Below are 20,435 nucleotides of genomic sequence, written 5' to 3' on the forward strand. Positions count from 1 at the left end.
TGGTCTTCATAAGTGGTTTGGTCAAACAAGGTTATGCTATATTAGGAATTCCCGGTCCCTGGGGATTCTAGAAGTGCTACAAGGGGCTGAAGTCATCATACATGTTGGCCATAGTACTATTTTTTTGTTTCGTTTTGTTTCTTTTATCTTCTCTTTACTTAAGATCTTACTTGGTATTTATTTTTTATTTATTTATTTTTTTAGTTTCCTGAGGTAGAAACTTACACTAGGTTAAGATTTTTTCCTTTTATTTTTTAATTGACACCATAATTGTACATATTTATGGGGTATGTGATATTTCAATATCTAATTTACTGTTCACCGATCAAATCAGAGTAATTAGCATTTCACACTTATTTTTGTTAATAGTCTTTGAGAGTCTTTTAGAAAAAAGGGCTTTGGGTTCTCTTTTTTTACTTTACTTTGTTCGTGTTTTGTTTTTAGTTCTGGGGATAGAATGTAGAATGTAGGAGTGTTCCACCACTACTCTGCAACCAGTTCTTTTATTTAATTAATTTATTTTTAAGATAAGACCCCATTAAATTGTCTATGCAGGCCAGCCTTTTTTTTTTTTTTTTTTTTTTATGTATTCAGTACAGGGTCTACAGGGTTTCACCACACGGATCGGACTCGTAGTGATACTCCTGTTTTCAGCCTCCCAAGTGCTGGGATTACAGGCACAGCCGCCCAGTCTCACACGCCTTCTCAGCACGTCCCGGGGGCGGGGCCCGCCAAGGGACTCGCGGGAGGGAACTCTGGTCCCCGCGTCTGCCTAAGAAGGTGCTTTAATCCGCTGAGCTATCTGGCCGACCCCGGGCCCCGTTTTTTTTAAAGGGATAAATGGAAGAGCCTATTCTTTACAGGACCCTTTCCTTATCCGAGAAAAAGAAGCCAGAGTCCACCCCGGCTTCTACTTAGCAATCACCTCGCCCAAAGCTTTCTGCGACGTCGGCGCCAAGACCGCGTCTCCGGTCTCTCTGGAAACCGCTTTTCTGGGTCTCCGGGGCCGCCCCTGATTGGAGAGAGTCGATGAGGGGCGTGGCTTAGCTTTCCGGGCCGTGACCCCGCTCTGAGCGTGATGACGTAACGCCGGGCGCCGCTGCCTCGACTCCCGGCGGGTGTAGCTTGGTGGTAGCGCTGGTCTCTCTGAGGGAAGGCGGCTGGGTCCCGAGTCTAGGCCTGAACGCTTGGGCTCGGTATCCTCTGTAGCCCAGGTCTGGCCTGCATTGCCCGCCTTCCTCGTGCAGAGGTCATGAATATGGCCTTACACCGAGTGGATTATTTGCAGGTAAACCGGGGAGAGGGCGCGGGCGGGCGCCAGACGGGTCTGCGGGGCGAGGGGCGGCTCCGGGGCGCGGCGGGGGGGCGGGGCGGAAAGGAGCGGCCACGCCCCGCAGGCCGGCGCGGGTCCTGGGACGCTCAGAGGTCCCCTGGGGTGTGCCCCGGCCTCTCCTCCTCCTCTGCCTTCTCCTCCTTGACCCCAAATCTCATCTCTGCCTGCTCCTCTCCCGCTCCGAGGACCTGACCGATGCCAGGAAAACAGCAAGAGCTGTTACCCCCGCGGCTCAAGACTGTCGAGTGCAAGGGCTGATGGAAAAGTACTGTGAACGGGAGGCTCCTTGCCGTAACCCCCTCTGAGTGCTTCCCCTCGCCGCGAAGGCTCCGAGCCCCTCGTTCCGGCCCTTCCCTGGGGCCGTTCTCCGCGTCCGCTTAGCTGCCTGTTTAGTTGCACTGTCGTGACAGCCTCCGCGTCTTGAATCTGTGCAGCTCTTACCTTCCATGGTCGGGTTGGCTTGGGGAGGAGCCAGAAGTCCCGCGGGGCTAGGTCTGCAGAATTAGGTGGACGAGGCCACGCCGCAGTATTTCCACGAGTCTGCCTTTCTGTTGGATGGTTGTCAGCAGCAGCATTCGCCGTATTTTTAGTCACCGCTTGTAAAAGTCAGGAAAGAGGACTTGAAGAACTGCTTCAAAAAGTGGCAGGAAAGATGGAATAAGTGTGCTTGAAGTGAGTGGGAGTATTTTGAGGGAGATTGATGGAAAGTGTCATTTTTTGTCATAACTTAAAAAAATTAAACACCGTGGGTTTTTTAAAAAATCATGCCTCGTATAGTACACAATCTTCACAAACATTTATTTATTTATTTTTGGCGGAACTGGGGATTGAACTCAGGCCCCTGCGCTTGCTAAGGAAGCGCTTATTCCACTGAGCCATCTCCCGGCCCACAAACATTTAAAAAATAAGTAATATTAGAAATGGGGGACTCAGGGACTCAAGATAATTTGCTCAACAGCTAAAAATGATGGAGTTGCTCTTTGAATCAAGGTCTTGGACTCTAGCGCTGCAACCGTTCTGTTACACTACACTGCCTTTCAGCCTGAGAATGAGAATTCTTCTCCCAATTCCCCGTTTCCTCCATTTTCAGCCATCCTATTTTAGCTACCAGTACAAATGTTTGCCTCTCAGCTTCTCTGGGAGTTATGATAGACACTTCCCCCTATAATACTATCCACATCTAACTGGTTGGGTCTTGCTTTTATTGTTGCAGAAAACAGACCAAACAGGAAGAAACAGCAGTAAAGGACGCAGTTTATTCACTGGTGGGCTTCTGACTAGGACCTCTCCAAAAGAGTCAGAGCCTGGTTTTTTGGGCTTCAGGGATTTTATTTTGTGTGTGTGTGTGTGTGTGTGTGTGTGTGTGTGCGTGAGTGCCTGGAGTCAAACTCAGGATCTTGCACTTGCCAGGGCAGCACTTCTGCCACTAAGCTATATCCCCAGCCCCACTTGAGGGCTTTTAAATGGAAAGTAAGAAGGCAAATTCAGTGCCTGCCATTGGTGGGCTCATCATCACAGGTTACACGGATGAAGAAATGTTCTCTTATGTTCTAAGTTACATTACACTAGTTACATGAAGGCAGTAAAGAAAAAGGTTATACAAAGGAACATTTGAAGTTACTTTGTAAGACCACCTGTTAGTGAGGCTAATACAAAAAATGTTCTGTTATCAGATCTGCTTGGTCTTGATTGGCATTCTGACAGGCTTTTACTTAAATTCTAAATTTTCTCTCACATTATTACCTAAATATGTCACTGCATCTGAACCATTGTTCTCCATCATTACCCTCAGCTCTGCTACTCGTAGTCTCCTACTTGGATAACTGGAATATTTCAACTGGGTTTCCAGGCTTCAGCTTAATCTTCCCCTGAGCCATCTTTCATATTGCATGCTAAGACTGATGTTTTTGAAATGCAAGCTGAGCACATTACTTCAAACTTTAATACTCCTTCCTGAGATGCAAAATAAAATCTTGCATCTTGCTGTGTGTATCTTGCTGTGTGGAAGTTCTTCCATGCTCTGTTGTCTCCCACTTGTCCCCTCCTTTTTATTTTTATTTTTTTGAGGCAGGGTCTCACTGTGTAGTTCAGGCTGGCCCTGTACTCACTTTTGTAGCCCCCAGGCTGGTCTCAAACTTGCAGCTATTTTTCTGTCTCAACCTCCCACGTGCTGGGATTGCAGGTGTGTGCCACCACTCCCAGTTTTGTACATTTTTATGTGTGTATTTATTTACATATTTATGTATTTATTTATCTTTTTGGAGTGGGGCTTGAACTCAGAACCTTCATTTGGCAGGCAGGCGTGTATGCCGTGAGCTCTCCCAGGACCCCTCCTCTGCAGCTGGACCTTCCAGCCCAGTCCCTGTTGAGCAAGCTGTGCCTTTGCCTTGCTCTGAGCTCTTCCTCATCAGTGCGATCGGGTGTTACTTCTACCAGCGTGTTTGGCAGTTTAGCTGAAAGTAAATACTTGGCCATTTTAATAAGTTTTTATTAAATTATTTCTTAAAAATAAATACTTTGCCATTTAATACATTTTAAATAAGTAATCTATTTCGAGTTTTAATAATTTTACAAGAAATCTTCAACAACTCAATGAAATTTGAAAAAGCTTCTGAAAATATTTTCATGAAGCCAGTCACCAGTAATGTCACATACTTCTTTTTAGTTTGACAGACTTGTAGGAAACATCTATTTTTGGTTATTTCTTAAATTCTGACTTTTGTGCCCTTCCTCCCTGAAGGGAGGGCTATCTTACTGCGTGATGGGCTGTCTTTGTGTCTCTCAACAGTCCTAGAGGATCTAACCCAGGGGCACTGTACCAGTAAACCTTTTTTATTTTTTGAGACAGGGTCTTGCTAAGTTGTCCAAGCTTGAACTTGAAATCTTCCTGCCTCACCCTCCTGAGTACCCAGGGTTACAAGCATGCTCTGCTGCACCTGGCTTGTGACATATTTCATTAGAAAATAACTTCATTGCTGATAATATATCACTCATTTTATTAGTAAACAAAAGCCTCACTATGATCTGATCTTCTGGTTTGATCTTTTGAACCTGTAATATAATAACTTTAAATTATGGAGAATTTTGTCCTAGAAAACATTTGCTAGGAATCTGGTGTTTTCCATAGGTGGGAGTGACCTCCCAGAAGACTATGAAGCTCCTTCCTGCCTCAAAGTCTAGAGCTACACAAAAGGTATGGTATTGATAGTGATTTCTCCCTCTCTGATAGGCTCCCCTCTTTATTGTCAAGTTTGCCTTTTAAAAATGCTAAGGTTAAAATAGAAGTGAATTTCTTTTTTATTTGCATAGAAGTTGGAATACCAAGGGACATTTACATATAGTAATTTTCTGGAACATTAAAATTATGCACAATTAGTAAATCATACATGCAAACTTGGTAAATATCATACATTTTTTGGTAATGTGTATAGCAACATATGTACATAAAAAAGATAAAATATAATATCATAGAAAAAGTTTTCTTAACCTTCCTTACGTTGTAAGTCATCATTTTGATGCTGATCTTTGTATTTATTGATTTTTAATATAATTATTGATCCTGTGATTTCTATAAAATCATAATTTCTTAGTAGGTTAGTAGGCTGTTTTACTAGCTGCAAAAGATATGTTACTATGTTAACATTTTATCAAGATAAATTAATAGGTTTCTGATAATAATTTACTTAGCTTAGTAGATCACTGCTTCTCAAACTTTTTGGTATTAGAACCCTTTTACACATTTATTTAAGTTACTCAAGATCCCAAGGAACTTTATTTGTGTATGTGGTATCAATGCCTACTATATTAAAATTAAAACTAAGAAATGTTTAAAATATTTTATTAAAAAATTAAACTCAGGGGCCTGGGAGATGGAGGGCCTGAGTTCAATCCCTGGTTCTGTCAAAAAAGAAAAACAACAGTAAAAATTAAACCCATTACATGTTTACATAAATAACACCTTTTTGAGTAGGGCCTTCCTGTGTGCAGGCGACCTTGACCTCACTTATATAGATGAGGGTGGCCTCAGATTCACGGTGATCCTCCTGCCTCAGCCTCCTGAGTGCTGGGAGGCAGGCATGTGCCACTATACCTGGCTCTAATTAACACATTTTTAACAGGAACAAAAGGAATTTAGAATAGTGATATGTTTTGGCAAATTATTTTGTAACTGGCATAGTGAAGGGAGATGAGTTCTTGTGTTTTTCTGCATTTAACCTATTATGAAATATTATTTTGGTTGAAATATAGGAAGATGATCTAGCTCACACAGACATAATTGAACATAAGGAAAGATATTTACATAGTGTTTTTAGATGATTATGACTCTTCCTCTTTGTGCTACACTTTAACTTGATAGTGATTTTTACATATTAGTGCAGTGTGGACTACGAAGCTATATTGAATTCTGTTAGCAATCTTAGATTCTCATCTCTGTGTCACAGGTGGTTATTGGAGCTCATGATGGAGTAGTTACATGCTTTGGTATGAAGAAGGGAGAAGCAGTGGTAAGTGGCTTCGGGGCAAAGGTTTCTCCAAAAACAAATGGTGAGCTTATTCACAGTGGAAACTTACAGACAGTAGAAAATGGGTTAGAAGGAAGTGCAGCTGACATTTTCTGTCTATAGGTTTCACAACTAAGGATCAAAAATATTTGGGAAAGCAAATTGTATCCACAGTGAACATATGTATACTTTTTTGTCATTATTCCCCAGAAAAGACAGTATAAAAGCTGCTTACATAGAATTTACATTGTATTAAGTATTATAATTAGAGATGATTTAAAGTATACTGCAGCTGGATGTGGTGGTGCATGCCTGTAGACCCAGCGCTGGGGAGGCTGACAGGATCACTGTGAGTCTGAACTGTGTAGCGAGACGCTATACCAAATAAATAAAGTACACGGGAGGATGTGCATGGGTTATTTTAAAATACCATGCTTTTTTATGCAAAGGACTCATTCAGTTGGGTTTTGGTTTTTGTGGTGGAGCCTCAAACCAGTGCCCTGCACATTTTGAGGAATGACTGTAGTTGGATGAAGCATGAGGCTGCAGTCCAGCCCAAGTCATTTGCTAGCTAAGTGTGAAACACCTTTGGCAGCTCATCGTGATGTATAGCTTTCTGTGCTGTTTTCACAAAGTGCTTTTTGACTTTAGGGACTTCAGACAACAGATGTTTATTATTTCTTAATTTCTGTGGTCAGGGGTCTGGGCCTGCGCTGCTATTGCAGCATGGTGGGTTCTTCCTAGAGCTTGGGGTCCTGGTCCATGTGCCTGTGGTCACTGGCAGAATTAGTTTCCTAGCCATTGAAGAACTGAAGTCCTTGCTTTCTTGCTGCTGTAAGGTAGGGGCTGTGTTCACTCTCCAACTTGAGGTTCCCCAGTTCCTTGCCATGTGGTACCCTTGCAGTCCCTCCCACAGCATGGGAGGTTGACTTTTTAAAGCTAGCAGGACAGTCTGTGGGGTCTTAAAAGCACAGCCTTTGATAACATTGTGTACTCAGAAATGACTCTTCCATCGCCTTTGCCATGTGTTCTAACTTAATCAAGGAAGTGATTACCATTATATCATCATTATCATAGGTAATAGCTTATAAGAGGTAGGTCAGAGAGTTATACTGGAATATTCATTTTATATCATATAGAATTCCAAAACAGATAGTCAAAACTACCAAAACCATAATCTCTTTGTTATTCACATGTCCTCCAGGAGACTTTGTTCTTAGTATAGAGAGGTCAGAGTGGTGGGAGGAAAACTGATATAAATAATAAAATGGAAAATAACCAGAAAAAATTAGTGATAATGTTATTCTTATTAAATAAAGAGATATGGTTAAGGCATTAATCATATGTAGTCACATTTTTCAGTACATTCTATAGTCCTTTATGACTAGTTTATGGTGGTGGTAGTTCTTTTTTTTTTTTTCCTTATGAATTTAGGACAGGGTCTGCAGGGTGTACAGGGTCTCACTACATAGATAGGACTCGTAGTGATTTTTCTGTTTTCAGCCTCCCAAGTGCTGGGATTATAGGTGTGTGCCACCACACCCAGGCTCAATCAATGGCTCAGAGCGCCCCAGGGTCAGGGGAACCCCAGCCACTAAGCAGGCACTTTAGTCTGCTGAGCTATGTGGCTGGCCTTAGGCTTTTTGGGTCAGGGTCTCACTATATAGTTCAGGCTGGTCTTGAACTCAAGGTAATCCTTCTGTCCCTGCCTCCCGAGTGTTGGGATCACAGGTGTGTGCCACCATGCCCAGCATTTACTAAAATCTATATACATTGGAGAGTAGTCCACGGGGACACATGCCTGTAATCCCAGCACTGCAGGCCAGAGTATTGCTGGGAGTTGCCTGGACTGCACAGAGGGTCTAAAATTAGTCTGAACTACATAGCTAGACCCTTTCTCAAAAAAAATTATAAAACATTGAGGAGATTTTGAAGAAGATGATTAATATGTAAAAGTCATTGTCTGTTGAACCTAACTGAAGAATTGCCAGGTGGACTGTGTGCTTCTCAGACTTCAATGTGTTTAGGAACCAGTTGGAGGATCTTGTTACAATGCAGATTCTCATTCAGTAGATCTGGGATTGAGCTTGAATCTGCATATTTAATAAATTTAATCACAACGTTACTGGTTAATGAACTGTACTTGGAGTTGCAAGAGTGTAGACTTAAGTAATATTTAAAAAATATGTTTGGGAATAAATATTCCACTGGTTAAGGGTAGCTAGAAAAAAATCCAGAAGATCCATTAAATTTAATACATTTTTATCTGATGATGTTTCTACATGGTAAAATGACAATGCTATATAGCATTTTCTATGGTAAAGGAAAGATGTTCGCAATAAAATAAATTGTATATTTACTCTTTTCTTGGATGATTTTTACAGGCAGTGTTCAAGACTTTACCAGGTCAGAAGATTGCAAGGCTGGAACTAGGAGGGGTTCTTAACACACCGCAGGAGAAAATTTTTATTGCTTCGGGATCTGAAATCAGAGGCTTCACAAAGAGAGGAAAGCAGTTCCTTTCTTTTGAAACAAATCTCACGGAAAGCATTAAAGCTATGTATGTTATGGTTCTTTTTTGTTTTTACGTATCTGTTTACAGTTTTGGATAGATACAAAATATCTAATTAAATGTAGCTTAAAAATAAATGTCAAAGCTTATAGATTTCTGGATAATAAAGTTGACTAAAGCTATTTTATTAGAAACTAAATTTGACCTAGAATCAGTATAAAATTGATTGCTATTGAACTATTGTTTTCCTTTTAAAAATGTTAGTATATACACACATGTGCATATATGTATATAGTTATTTTTTGGCTTTTTAATATTACATTTTAAAAATTTCTAATTTTTGGAGGGTTGGCCAAATATCTCAGCAGATTAAAGCACCTGCAAGTAGGCACAGGGGCCGGGGGTTTGATCCCTAGGCCTGGGGTGCCAGCCCTGCCCCTGGGGTGCACTGAGACAGCAATTGAGACTGGGTGTGGTGACACACACCTGTTACCCCAGCTCTTGGGAAGCTGTAAACAGGTGGATCACTACAAGTCTGATCTAGTAGTGAGACCCTGAACACCCTGTAGACCTTTGCTTAAAATACAAAAAAACCCTTTTAATTTTTAATTGACACTTCAAATTATATATATTTATGGGGTACAGAGTTACACTTCAGTACACATGTATAATGGGGTAATCATCATATCTGTAACCTAGACGTCTCTCATTTCTTTGTGTAGGGAACATTGAAAGTCGTCTCTACTAGCCGTTTTGAAGTGTACAGTTAATTGTAAAATGTAGAATACTTCCGTTTTTGACTACATGGCTCAGTCATGAGTCCTAATCAAGGTCTAGGAAAAGAAAGCAAAAAGATGGCCACATATTTAAGCTCCTGTTCCTTTGCTTTCTTTACTAGTTGTGGTTTTGGTATAGCAACATAATGTTTAAAAGGCTGGACATCAAAGTTGATGACTCAATTTCAGGTAAATCAGGTAAAAATAAATGAAAAAAACAACTTGCTGATACTTGAAAGTTTGCAATTAAATTTGTACTTTTGAATCATGGGAGATTAGAAAGGGCTTTTAAGTCCATCTGACCCACTTTTTGTAACTAGCTATTTAGAAATGCCCCTTAAGCAGCTTAGAAATTCATCTTGCCTTCGGCCTGCTGAATTAGAAGTGGGTTTTTCATTTTATTATTATTTTTAAATGTTTTTTCTTTGTGATGTAGTTGGGGTGCTAGCTCAGTGGCATAAGCACCTCCCTGGCAGGCTTAAGGTCAGGAGTTCAATCCCTGGAACCAAAAAAAAAAAAAAGAAAGAATGTGATGCAGCCCAGTCATATAAAGGAGCCTGACTTTTGGATTTGGAAATACTGATTCAGTTCAGAGTTCTATATAATGCACAGCTGTCCTGTCTAACTGTATAATTCACAGCACATTTCTTGATGTTTGGGGCTTTAAAACTTTGGCTAGGTGAGGTTAAGAATTAACCAGTGGCAAATGAAATAATTTCAAGTATTTTAGCTAGAATGCTGACACTTCAGAAATGCTCATATAAACAGAATTGACCAATGATAATGATAATTGTGACATACTAAGGGTAATTTATTGTTAGAATACATTCAGAAAGGTATTTAAGATGAGGAAAAGAGTTTCCCAGTAAGAGTCCCATTACCCAGTTTCTTAAACGTTTTTACTAGAACGGCAGAGATGGGCTGGCAGTGTTTTTTATTCAAATTTTATAAATTTGTTACCTGAAGTCTCATATTTGTAAGACTTCATAGAAAAATAAAGATTGTAATTTGAAAATATTCAGTAAAGAAAGTGACTACTTATAAGATTGGTCACCTTCACTCACCATTTCCTGGATAATGCTGTGATCTGTCCTTACTCTTGTCAATGTTAGCAATGGTTGAACTGTTTGTAGCTAAGATAGTGCAAATGCATATTTTTTAAAAAATAAGATAGTGCATATTGATTTTAGAAGTAGAGAAATGAGATTGCAAATCTTAGAGACAACCTTCTATGAGGGTGATTAAAATTGTATTTTATGGGCTGGCCAAATAGCTCAGCGGACTAAAGCGCCTGCTTTGGCAGAGCGCAGCAGCCCAGGTTTGATCCACAGCTTGCCGTGCTGGCCCCGCCCCAGGGCACGCTGAGACTGTGATTGAGACTGGGCATGGTGGTGCACCTGTAATCTCATTGCTTGGGAGGCTGAATACAAGAGGATCACTATGAGTCCTATCTACATAGGGAGACCCTGAACACCCTGTACACCCTGTACCAAATACATAAAAAAAAAATGTATTTTATGCATAGGCAGAGCCACAAAGTAAGGCCATTTAATAACTGAGCCAGTGAGAATTATTACAAGTATTTCAGTACTGAATTTGCTTTTTTTTTTTTCTTGGTGACAATGGAATACAGATGTCCTCTGCCACTGAGTTACATCCTTAAGCTCTTTCTGTCCTTTCACTTTGAGACACAATCTCACTAAATTGCCCAGGGTAGACTCAAACTCATGAACTTCACAAGTAGCTGGGATGGTAGGTGAGCACAACACGGCTGACCAATATGGAAACATTTTAAGTGGACCTTAGAGGTGGAGAAATAGGTGAACCCTTCACATAAGATTACCCTCCTTAGGATCAGATGGTGATGCCAATCTAGAATTGAAAGTTATATAGGCCTAGTCTCACCTTTTCTAAAATACTTGGGACAAGTAGTGTTTCAAGTTTTGGAGTGAAGGAGTGATTATCCCTAATCCAAACATTTGAAACTTTTTGAGCATCATGGTAGCACATGAAGCATTTTGGATTTCATATTTTAAATTAGGGTTATTCAACCTATATTACACTTGTATATATGTATATAATTTTTGTGAAAATTTCAGCTCCACCTAGAGAAACTGAATTCAACCTAAGCATATTATGATTATTACTTAAATCTCGCTAAAATATTTTGAAATGAACTTTTATTTCTTTTTTCAAGATAAAGTTCTGACATAACAGTCAATTCATTTCAAGTAAATTTTTTTCAGGCAGTTTATGTGGTAGTGAGAATGCTAACTGTAGAGCTCACTCCTCGAGTAGCTGTCTGTTCCATTATTTACTAGTTAAGTGCCATCAGGCAAGTTAACATTGGATTAGTCACCTGTAAAAGGGATTAAATGTTCCCTAGTTAGGGGATTATGAGGATTAATTTAGCTAATACAGGTAAATCAGTTAGGACAGTGTTTGGTGGTAGTATGCATAAAGTTTCTTTTTTGATACTGTTGTTAGATAAAGACAGATTAACATGATCCTTTGTTTTCAATTTTTCTGAGCTTAGTTTTTGTTCAGAAGCCTGAGGCATTATCATTTTTAACTCTCAAAATTGAAAGTAGTAGTATTTTAAGTCTAGAACTAAAGAAGAGGAAAGTTTTTAAATGTTCTTTAAGTCTGTGATAAATTGATAGCGAAGTATATAAATAAGTTGCAATAATTATTTTGTATATTTTAAAAAATACAGTTGTCTTCAATTGCTCTTTTAATGTTCTCAGGCACATATCTGGCTCTGACCTCTTTCTCAGTGCAAGTTACATCTATAACCATTATTGTGACTGCAAAGACCAACATTATTATCTTTCTGGGGATAAAATCAATGATGTCATCTGCCTTCCAGTAGAAAGAGCACTTCGAATCACACCGGTATTGGCGTGCCAGGACAGAGTACTCAGAGTTTTACAGGTTGTTCTTATTTGCATTTTTAAAACTTTTTTAATTTAGGTAAATGATTTTGAATGTTATTTTAAATTATTTTAGTGATTATTACCTTAAGCATCCTGGATAAAGATGTATCTAGAATGATTTTCTAAATTTAATAGATACATTAATTTTTTCCCTTTTACTTGAGTCATGTGTGTTGAGATCTTTCAGAAGTTTTTAGAGACCATATGTGTACAGTATGTGAAAGAGAAAGGAAGATGTCTCCCTCCCTGTCCACAACTGGCAGATGCAGTCATATCAGAGAACTGCCCAACAGAGGACCTTTACCAGAGGACCTTTTCTTCTCTTTCTCCACACCTTTCCATCCCCAAATATCAAATTAAGCATCAGGCCTGCTGTGCTTGCCTTGCCCTTGGGGTGTGCTGAGACAGCAATTGAGAGCTCTTGGGAGGCTATAAACAGGCAGATCACTATGAGTCCATCTAGTAGTGAGACCCTGAACACCCTGTAGACCCTTCCCTAAAATACAAAAAAGAAAAAAAAATCAAATTAAGCAAAGAAACAAATTGGGAAAGGGTGATACATAATTTGAGTTTTTCCAGCCAGTATTTGTGTCAGTATGTAGAATAAAGAGGACACTCAGTATATTTCTTAGGTGAGTGATAGACAAGAAAATCATTTCAGTGCCCTTATGTTTCCAAACGTCTGCTTAGAATTTTCACTGTTTTCAGGGACAGTAGTTCTCAGTATATCTTGAGAGTGGCTTTCTGTAAAAGACACAAACGCTTGCATGCACACACACGTCACACGCATATTCTGCATGACCTTAAAGTTTAGTGTATAGCTGGTGGGTGGAACTGAAACTTAAAATGGCTTGTTAATAGCTGACGGATGCTACCACAAGCTCTTTTTTTTTTTTACCTTGGTTGCATCATTAAGCTCTTTTATTCGTTGGGATCCCATCCCATAACCAAATCCCTGGTTTTGGCATCTACCCTTTTGGAGAAGGAAAAATTTGGTGTTTTTGTGTCCCTCTGTCTCCCTTGGACAATGAAACTAATCTTTCAGGTTCATTCTAGAAACATGAATGAATAATTTCTTTTGCAGCTTATAGTTTCAAATATGAGTTATTTGAATAGCCTTTTAACAGGAATTGGCTAATACTCAGTTAGAAACTGATCTGGCAAAATCTAGGATTCTGCTTTCACAAGGAGATCCATATTCTTGTGGGGGGTGGTACTGGGGATTGAAGTTAGGACATTTGCACTGTGCTACATCCCCAGTCCTATTTTACTGTGAAATGGGATTGCGCCAAGTTGTCCACATTGAACGTGACCTTTTAATTCTTCTACCTAACCCTCTAGAATGCTAGAATTAGCATAGTGAGCTACTATGCCAGGTTCTCCAAGTTTTTATTGTTCAAAAAAATAAATAAGGATTTGTGGAAAGGAACTCTTTCTCTCTGCATTGTTCCCTGTCTGCCTTTGAGGCCAACCCGTTACGCCAGAGTTGTTTTTTTAAAGTTTTATTCCATGTTTTTGTGTTCATATCAGATAGATAGGTAGATAGACAGAATATCTGTATATTTGCATTATTTTTAAAAATCTTTTTATTTATTTATTTGGTACAGGATCTCACTGTGCAACTAAGACTTGTAGTGACCCTCCTGTCTCAGCCTCCCTAGCACTGGGATTATAAACATGCGCCACCATGCCCAGTTTCATTGGCATGGCATGCTCGGGGGCCTGGGGCTAGCACAACATGCGGTACCAGGGATTGAACCCCGGTCCCTGTGCTTGCCTAAGCAGGCACTTAGTCTACTGAGCTATCTTGCTGGCCCACTACTGGTTTTCTTACCTGAATAGCAAGTGATCTACCTCTTAACTGGAATAGATTTTAAGAATGCCCATAGGAAAGTCCAGACTTTTCCTTAGGAAGTAACTTTTGAATCTGCTGACATGTGCTTTAAGTTAGCACTAGAGAAGACATAAGAAAAAATACCTTGTTCTTGGAGATTTTTGAAAGGAAAATTTATCAATATTAAGTTTTCAAGGGCCATCCCAATAGCTCAGTGGAATAAAGAGCCTGCTTAGGCAGAGCTCAGCAGCCTGTGTGTGTGGTGCCTGCCCCGCCCCCAATCAAGGCACACTGAGATGGTGATTGAGATTGGGTGTAGTGGCACATGCCTGTAATCCCAGCATTTGGGAGGCTGCAAATAGGAGAATCACTAGGAGTCCGATCTATGTAGTGATACCCTGTAGACCCTGTACTACATACATTTTTTTTTAAAAATTAAGTTTTCAGGTAAATCAATGTATTTTAAATGAAAATGGAGAAAGTATAGAGCATTTTACACATTTTTCTGTTTGGGCTTCATACATATTCATATTTTCAAATGTGCTAATATGTGCAAAATTACTAACATGTAAGTTGATACTCATGACTTAGCATTTTTCAGTAGTTTTATCTAGATATTATTAAGACTTGTGTTTGAAAATTGATGTTACCTGTGAATGCCTATACTGTATTTTTAAGTTTTTATTCTCCTTTAGGGATCTGATGTGATGTATGAAGCTGAAATTCCTGGTCCACCTAGTGTTTTAGCACTACACAATGGGAATGGCGGTAATCATGATTTCTGTTTTCACAGTCAACCTTGTATTTATAAAAAAATACTAAGTGAAAGTGGGAACGTTAAAAAGAACATGAACTGGAATTGAGACATTTATCTTCTGATAACTTCCTAGTAACTCAAAACAATGAGTCATTTAATTTAAATTTTCAGTTTCTTCATGTTGAAATTAGATGATGGAGAGTAGTCATATGTCATGGTTATAAAATGATGTTAATTCTCGCCTTCAATAGTCCATCTTTTAGGGGAGGTTTATTTTTTGTTTTTGGTGCCGAGGACCAAACCAGGGCTTCCAGCTTGCTAGGCAAGCATTCTACCACTGAGCCAAATCCCCAGCCCCTCCATCTTTTTACAGTAGTAAAATTGAGATATTTATGTCAGTGTGTGGATTTTTTTTTGTACTGGAATCAAAGTTACGACCCTGCACTTCTTAGGCAGGCATTGTGCTGCTGAGCTATGTCCTTGGCTCCATCAATGTGTTATAACTTTAAAAATATTAAAATGTTCATTTTCACTATAACTAGGTGACTCTGGAGAAGACGTTTTATTTGGAACATCAGATGGGAAACTTGGACTTATTCAGGTCACACCATCCAAACCAGTACACAAGTGGGAAATTCAAAATGAAAAGAAGAGGGGAGGTACGTTTTCGATGTGGTTCAGATTCTGAAATTTCAATGGTTATTTAAGAAAATAGATTAGTAGTTCATGCTGTTTTATTTATTCTCACATAGCAGACATAATTCATAAAGCCACCTCTGGTTTCCTTATCATCAGGTCTATCATACTAGAGGCATAATTTATTTATCTTTTTATTTTATTTTATTTTTTTGCGGTACCAGGGATTGAACTCAGGACTTTGTGCTTGCCAGGCAAGCACTTATTCTACTGAGCTATCTCCCTGGCCCCGAGAGGCATAATTTTTTTGAAAAGAATGTTAATAATAATTTGAGGTAGGTAGACTTTTGTAATTGCATGTCCTTCATTCTTTATTAAAACACATTTTTAATCGTCTGGGGTAGATAGTTGGAATTTGCTAGTATGTGGTAGGATCCCAAGAAGTACAGTGGTCAGGAAATAGTCTTTTTTTCCAAGATCACTGCGAGTCCGACCTGTGTAGTGAGACCCTGTACAAAAAACAATTTTTACCGGACAACATATTTTGTAACATTTTCAAATTTTGAAACTCAACTTTGCAGATCTAAGGGTATTGCATCTTGTATCTCTGTGAGCTATTTTCTAATTAAACAGTCAATAATAAAAAAAAAATAATAATAATTTTTACCTTCTAAGAGGTATTTATATCTTCCTAAGAGGAACTTATCTCTGACTTATTTTATTATTAGTAATAATAAACTTACATTACAGGGATTTACACATACAGGATGTTTATTTGGATGTTCATATATTCCCTTAAAAAACTTGTTAAATAATATGGAGTATAAATAAGTGAATATATAGGATAGCTTCACCAAGACACCTAAAGAAAATATAGCAAAGGTGTTAGAAAGTAATGGTGGAGGGAGGAGAGCTGCTTAAAGAAAATGTCTTAGAAGAAGTGAAATTTAAGCTGGGTCTTATAAAACAAAGATTAGGGATGTGAAAGTATAGGGGAAAAGAATGTTCCAGGAGGAAGAAAAAAACACAAAGGACTTGAGGCAGGGGGTTAGTTGGTTCATTTGCAAAACAACAGGAAAACCCGTGTGACTTGGTGTCCTAATGAGCCTCAAGGTGGTAACGCCTACCTCTGGACAGGCACAGCTGGACCACACTTGTGTATGCCCTTGTAAGCTTTGAAGGACTTGAGTGCTGGTGTAAGTGCAGTGGGCAGTCTCTGGAGACTCTTGACTCCAATTAGTTTTTCTTTTGGTTTGTTTTATTTATTGGATACAGGGTCTTGCTACACAGTTCAGACTTGTAGTGATCCTCCTGTCTCAGCCTCCTCAACATTGGGATTACAGGCATGCACCATGCCCCGTTTCAGTGGCCTATTTGGCGCACCTGGGGTCCCAGGGCCAGTATGGCATGTGGTACTGGGAATTGAACCTGGGTCCTTGAGCTTGCTAGTCAGGCGCTTAAACCACCAAGCTGTGGTTGCCAGCCAACTGAAGAATCTTAAGTGGCAGTATGGCATGATCTGATTCATGAAACAAAATACACTGTGTGGAGGAGGGATGGGGGAAAGCAGATCAAAATGAGAACATAGACAACACTTACAAGTTACTGTTACAGCTATTACAAATTACTCTAACGTAGGGGAGGCGAGTCCTTGCTGACAGTGGCCAGAAATGGAAAGGAAACAAGAAGCCTGCTTTCATTGTGGAGGTAGAACAGATGGAATTTGCTGGTGGATTTGATGTGGAGAGTGAGAAGGAGAAAGGAATGAGAGATGCAGTCTAGATTTTTGGCCTGAACAAATAATTGGTGATAAAGTTTATTGAAAAGGGGAAGACTTGGGAAGGACCAATATTTTTTTTTAATTTTAATTTATTTTTTTCCAAAGTTTTATTGATAAACAGATAGCAATGAGCCAGTTTCAAATCAAATCAGAAGTACAGTTTCAACAAATAACACACTGCATATATTCTTCTTAGTGGTTAATTGCTGTACAAGATGCGGACTTGTGATCCTATTTACAAACACCATTAGAACAAATCATTCTATTCATTAAGAGAATGCAACTATATATCTATTCCAAACACTTTGAATACACAGATACAAAATGGACATTCATCGGTATACCCCATTTTTTCTAAGTTCCGTTATTGAGTATTATAGGTGTGTAAACTCAACAAAATAGTCTAAAAGAGTCCAGTAGCCCATAATAGCATTGGGTCTTCTGTTTAACTGGCAATGTCAGAAATTATTGACCTGAGTCCCCCACAGCTCAACTTAACAGCATGGTTTTATTTCCTATATTTCGTCTTCATACTTTTCTACTGGATGGTTAAGACCAAGGTAAAGCAGGACCTGTGCAACAAGAGTTGTAGCTTTTGGGTCTGAGAAGGTCAGTGAAATCCCCTCAGGATTTATCCTGAGATCCTGTACCTCAGATTGTACAGCCTTTGTCTGTGCAACCATGTTGGATGAGTCACAGCCATTGCTTGGCCAATGTGCTCTCTGTGAAAGCCTGAGAGAGTGTCTTCTCCCCATGTGACTCTCCTTAGGCACACTCTACGTCATCGATCACTTTCCTCTTTGGCCCCATAATCTCCTTGATCATAAAATTTGGGACACTACCGAGGTACATGATGTTACAGTACAAGTTCTCATATGTCCTGAGTCTTAATTGACCTTAGAAGGCTAGGGCCAAAATGTTGGCTTTCCTTGTATCCCTCCTTTTTCTCTAATTTTGGTCTGCAAACTTAGGTTGTTAACCATCCAGAAGACAAGCTTATTGTTATTATCAAACGATTTAGGCTATCAAGCTTAACCTCACTATCTCACTGCATTTCAAATATCTTAGGCATAATAAGGAACAGGTATTTTTCATCAAGTATTGATATGTTGAACTTTAAGTCCCTACATAATATGATAAAATTTAAAAATTAGATTATATTTTAAAAGTAGGATAAAGAATTCTATGCTTCTCATGTTTGCACATAAGTCCAAAAATCTCATCATATACAACCTTGAAGCAGGACAGTCCCACAATATTCCTTTTCCTGTCTCTTGCTTTCATTCACCACCCCCTTCTTCTTGAACATCCACCTACCCGAGAGACATCTTAGCAGTAACTGGCATGTCATGATAAGCCGCCCATATTCAGAATACCACAGTGACAGGCACTCCCAACATGAAACCACTGTTACAAATTACCATCTGCAGTGCAGTTGCTTAGTTCCCAGGTATCAGTATATATAGTCAGTCAGGGTGAGAATCTTTCCAATTAACTCCTAGATTAAAGAATCTTCTGAATATTCTCCGGATCATTGCCTTGCTCATCTTTTACATATAACTGCATGGCTTGACAGGGAAGGACCAATATTGAGGGAATGTGGTAAACAGAAAACTTTTAGTCAAGGCATGTAAAGGTTTGAGATACTAACATGTATATGAAGATATGACTGTATATGTGAATCTGGAGCTCTAGGGAGAGTTTAGAGCTGTACGCATTTGGAGCCATTGCCATACAGATATTTAAAACCCTGGAAGCTGACAAGTACAGGTGAAAAAGAGGCACCTAATAATGTTCATGCTGCTCTTTTCTCCTGTCTGAGTTAGTATATACATTTTTCATTCTTTTTGGCATATATTTGAGAATAACTTCAAAGTTTTTTTTAATAACTCATCACTTCCATCTTTTTTTTTTTTAAAAGGCATTTTGTGTATTGACAGCTTTGATATTATGGGTGATGGGGTTAAAGATGTACTTGTCGGGAGAGATGATGGAATGGTGGAAGTATATAGTTTTGATAATGCAGCTGAACCTGTTCTACGATTTGATCAGGTAACCTTATAAAAACTATATGCTTATTATTTGGAAGATGATTGTAGAGATAACTGATGGTTTGAATTGTATTAAGTGAAAATACGTTAACATCTTGTGTTTGGATTAAAATGTTGTTTTGATGTCATGAAACTCTTCTCTAGACTGTTATGTTTGAATAATAGAATTACTATATAAAATAAAATTACTGTAAAATGGGCCAGGGATATAGCTCAGTGGCATAAGCTCCTGCCTGGCAAGCACAAGGTCCCAAGTTTGATCCCCAGTACCACACACACACACAATTACTGTAAAAGTATAAATTACTGTGTAAGTATAAATAATAGATTACTTTAAAAGTATAACTGAAAACATACTTTTAAATATTTCCATAAATTCCTAAAGTATCAAAGATTTTGCTCTAGTTTCTATCCAAATAAAACATAGGAATAGGATTTATGTATTATAGGGCTGGCAAGATAGCTAAGCAGACTAAGTGCCTGCTTAGGCAAGCACAGGGACCGGGTTCGATCCCCAGTATCACATGCTGTGCTGACGCCACCTGTGGGCACATTGAGCTGGCCACTGAAACTGGTTGTGGTGGTGCATGCCTGTAGTCCCAGCACTGGGGAGGCTGAAAACAGGATCACTACAAGTCTGACCTGCGTAGTGAGATCCTGTACAAAAAATAAATAAAAATTAAAAAAAAATAAAAAGGTCTTTATCACTTGAACTCAGGTACTTAACCTAATGAACAGCTAATAAGTGCACCTCCTCTAGGATTGGTGGTGTGAACTAGTGTTTTGTTGATTGTCTGGGTTGATGCTAATGTGCATTTCCCAATCTCATTTAAAACAATTGTTCTTAGTCTTCCTGCTGAAAATTATCTACCAGACTTTTAACTGCTGGTTAAAACCCACTGGTGGACTGCTAATGCATTTTTTTAAAAAATGAAGTAAATTAAGATACCAAAGAGTGTAACATAAACCTTTTGTGACATATTTTGTTGTATATATTCATGTGTGAATGTATACTGCATATAATATTTATTGCTTGCTTTACAAATAACTTGAAAGCCAGTTGCTTAGAGTACTTGTTAAAATACAGATTCCTGGTTGATTCATGCTAAGTGATTATTGTCAGACAAACTTGGGAAGTGTTGCTTAAAAGATTATCTTATTTCAACTTCCAGAAATTATATTCATTGCAACTATTTAAACATATGATGAGGGGGCCTGGCCCTAGCTCAGTGCTTTAAGTGGCTGCTTCCACAAAGCTGTCAGCCTCAGGTTGCTGTAGTTCGATCCCCACAACACTCCAGCCAGCCAAACCACCCCT

The 20,435-nt window shown here is 39.1% G+C and overlaps 1 protein-coding gene across 3 annotated transcripts in view; it reads left to right on the forward strand.

Annotated features, from left to right (window-relative positions):
- The first annotated feature begins 1,079 nt into the window (after window positions 1-1,079).
- The window catches only part of Bbs7 (Bardet-Biedl syndrome 7), a 41,858-nt gene continuing 22,502 nt past the window's right edge, over window positions 1,080-20,435 (forward strand). Inside the window, exons 1-8 of one of the 3 annotated variants that reach the window (XM_004646156.2) lie at window positions 1,080-1,288; window positions 4,461-4,526; window positions 5,776-5,838; window positions 8,220-8,395; window positions 11,871-12,057; window positions 14,589-14,661; window positions 15,193-15,309; window positions 18,988-19,118. In XM_004646156.2, coding sequence (XP_004646213.1) covers window positions 1,253-1,288; window positions 4,461-4,526; window positions 5,776-5,838; window positions 8,220-8,395; window positions 11,871-12,057; window positions 14,589-14,661; window positions 15,193-15,309; window positions 18,988-19,118 — 849 coding nt within the window. In that variant the 5' untranslated portion in view covers window positions 1,080-1,252. Of the gene's footprint in view, window positions 1,289-4,460; window positions 4,527-5,775; window positions 5,839-6,579; window positions 6,675-8,219; window positions 8,396-11,870; window positions 12,058-14,588; window positions 14,662-15,192; window positions 15,310-18,987; window positions 19,119-20,435 lie in introns of those variants that run through there. The other 2 variants (XM_023706439.1, XM_023706440.1) reach the window with 2 other exon arrangements.

Source organism: Octodon degus, unplaced genomic scaffold, assembly GCF_000260255.1.
Source record: "Octodon degus isolate 3935 unplaced genomic scaffold, OctDeg1.0 scaffold00256, whole genome shotgun sequence".
NCBI lineage: Eukaryota > Metazoa > Chordata > Mammalia > Rodentia > Octodontidae > Octodon > Octodon degus.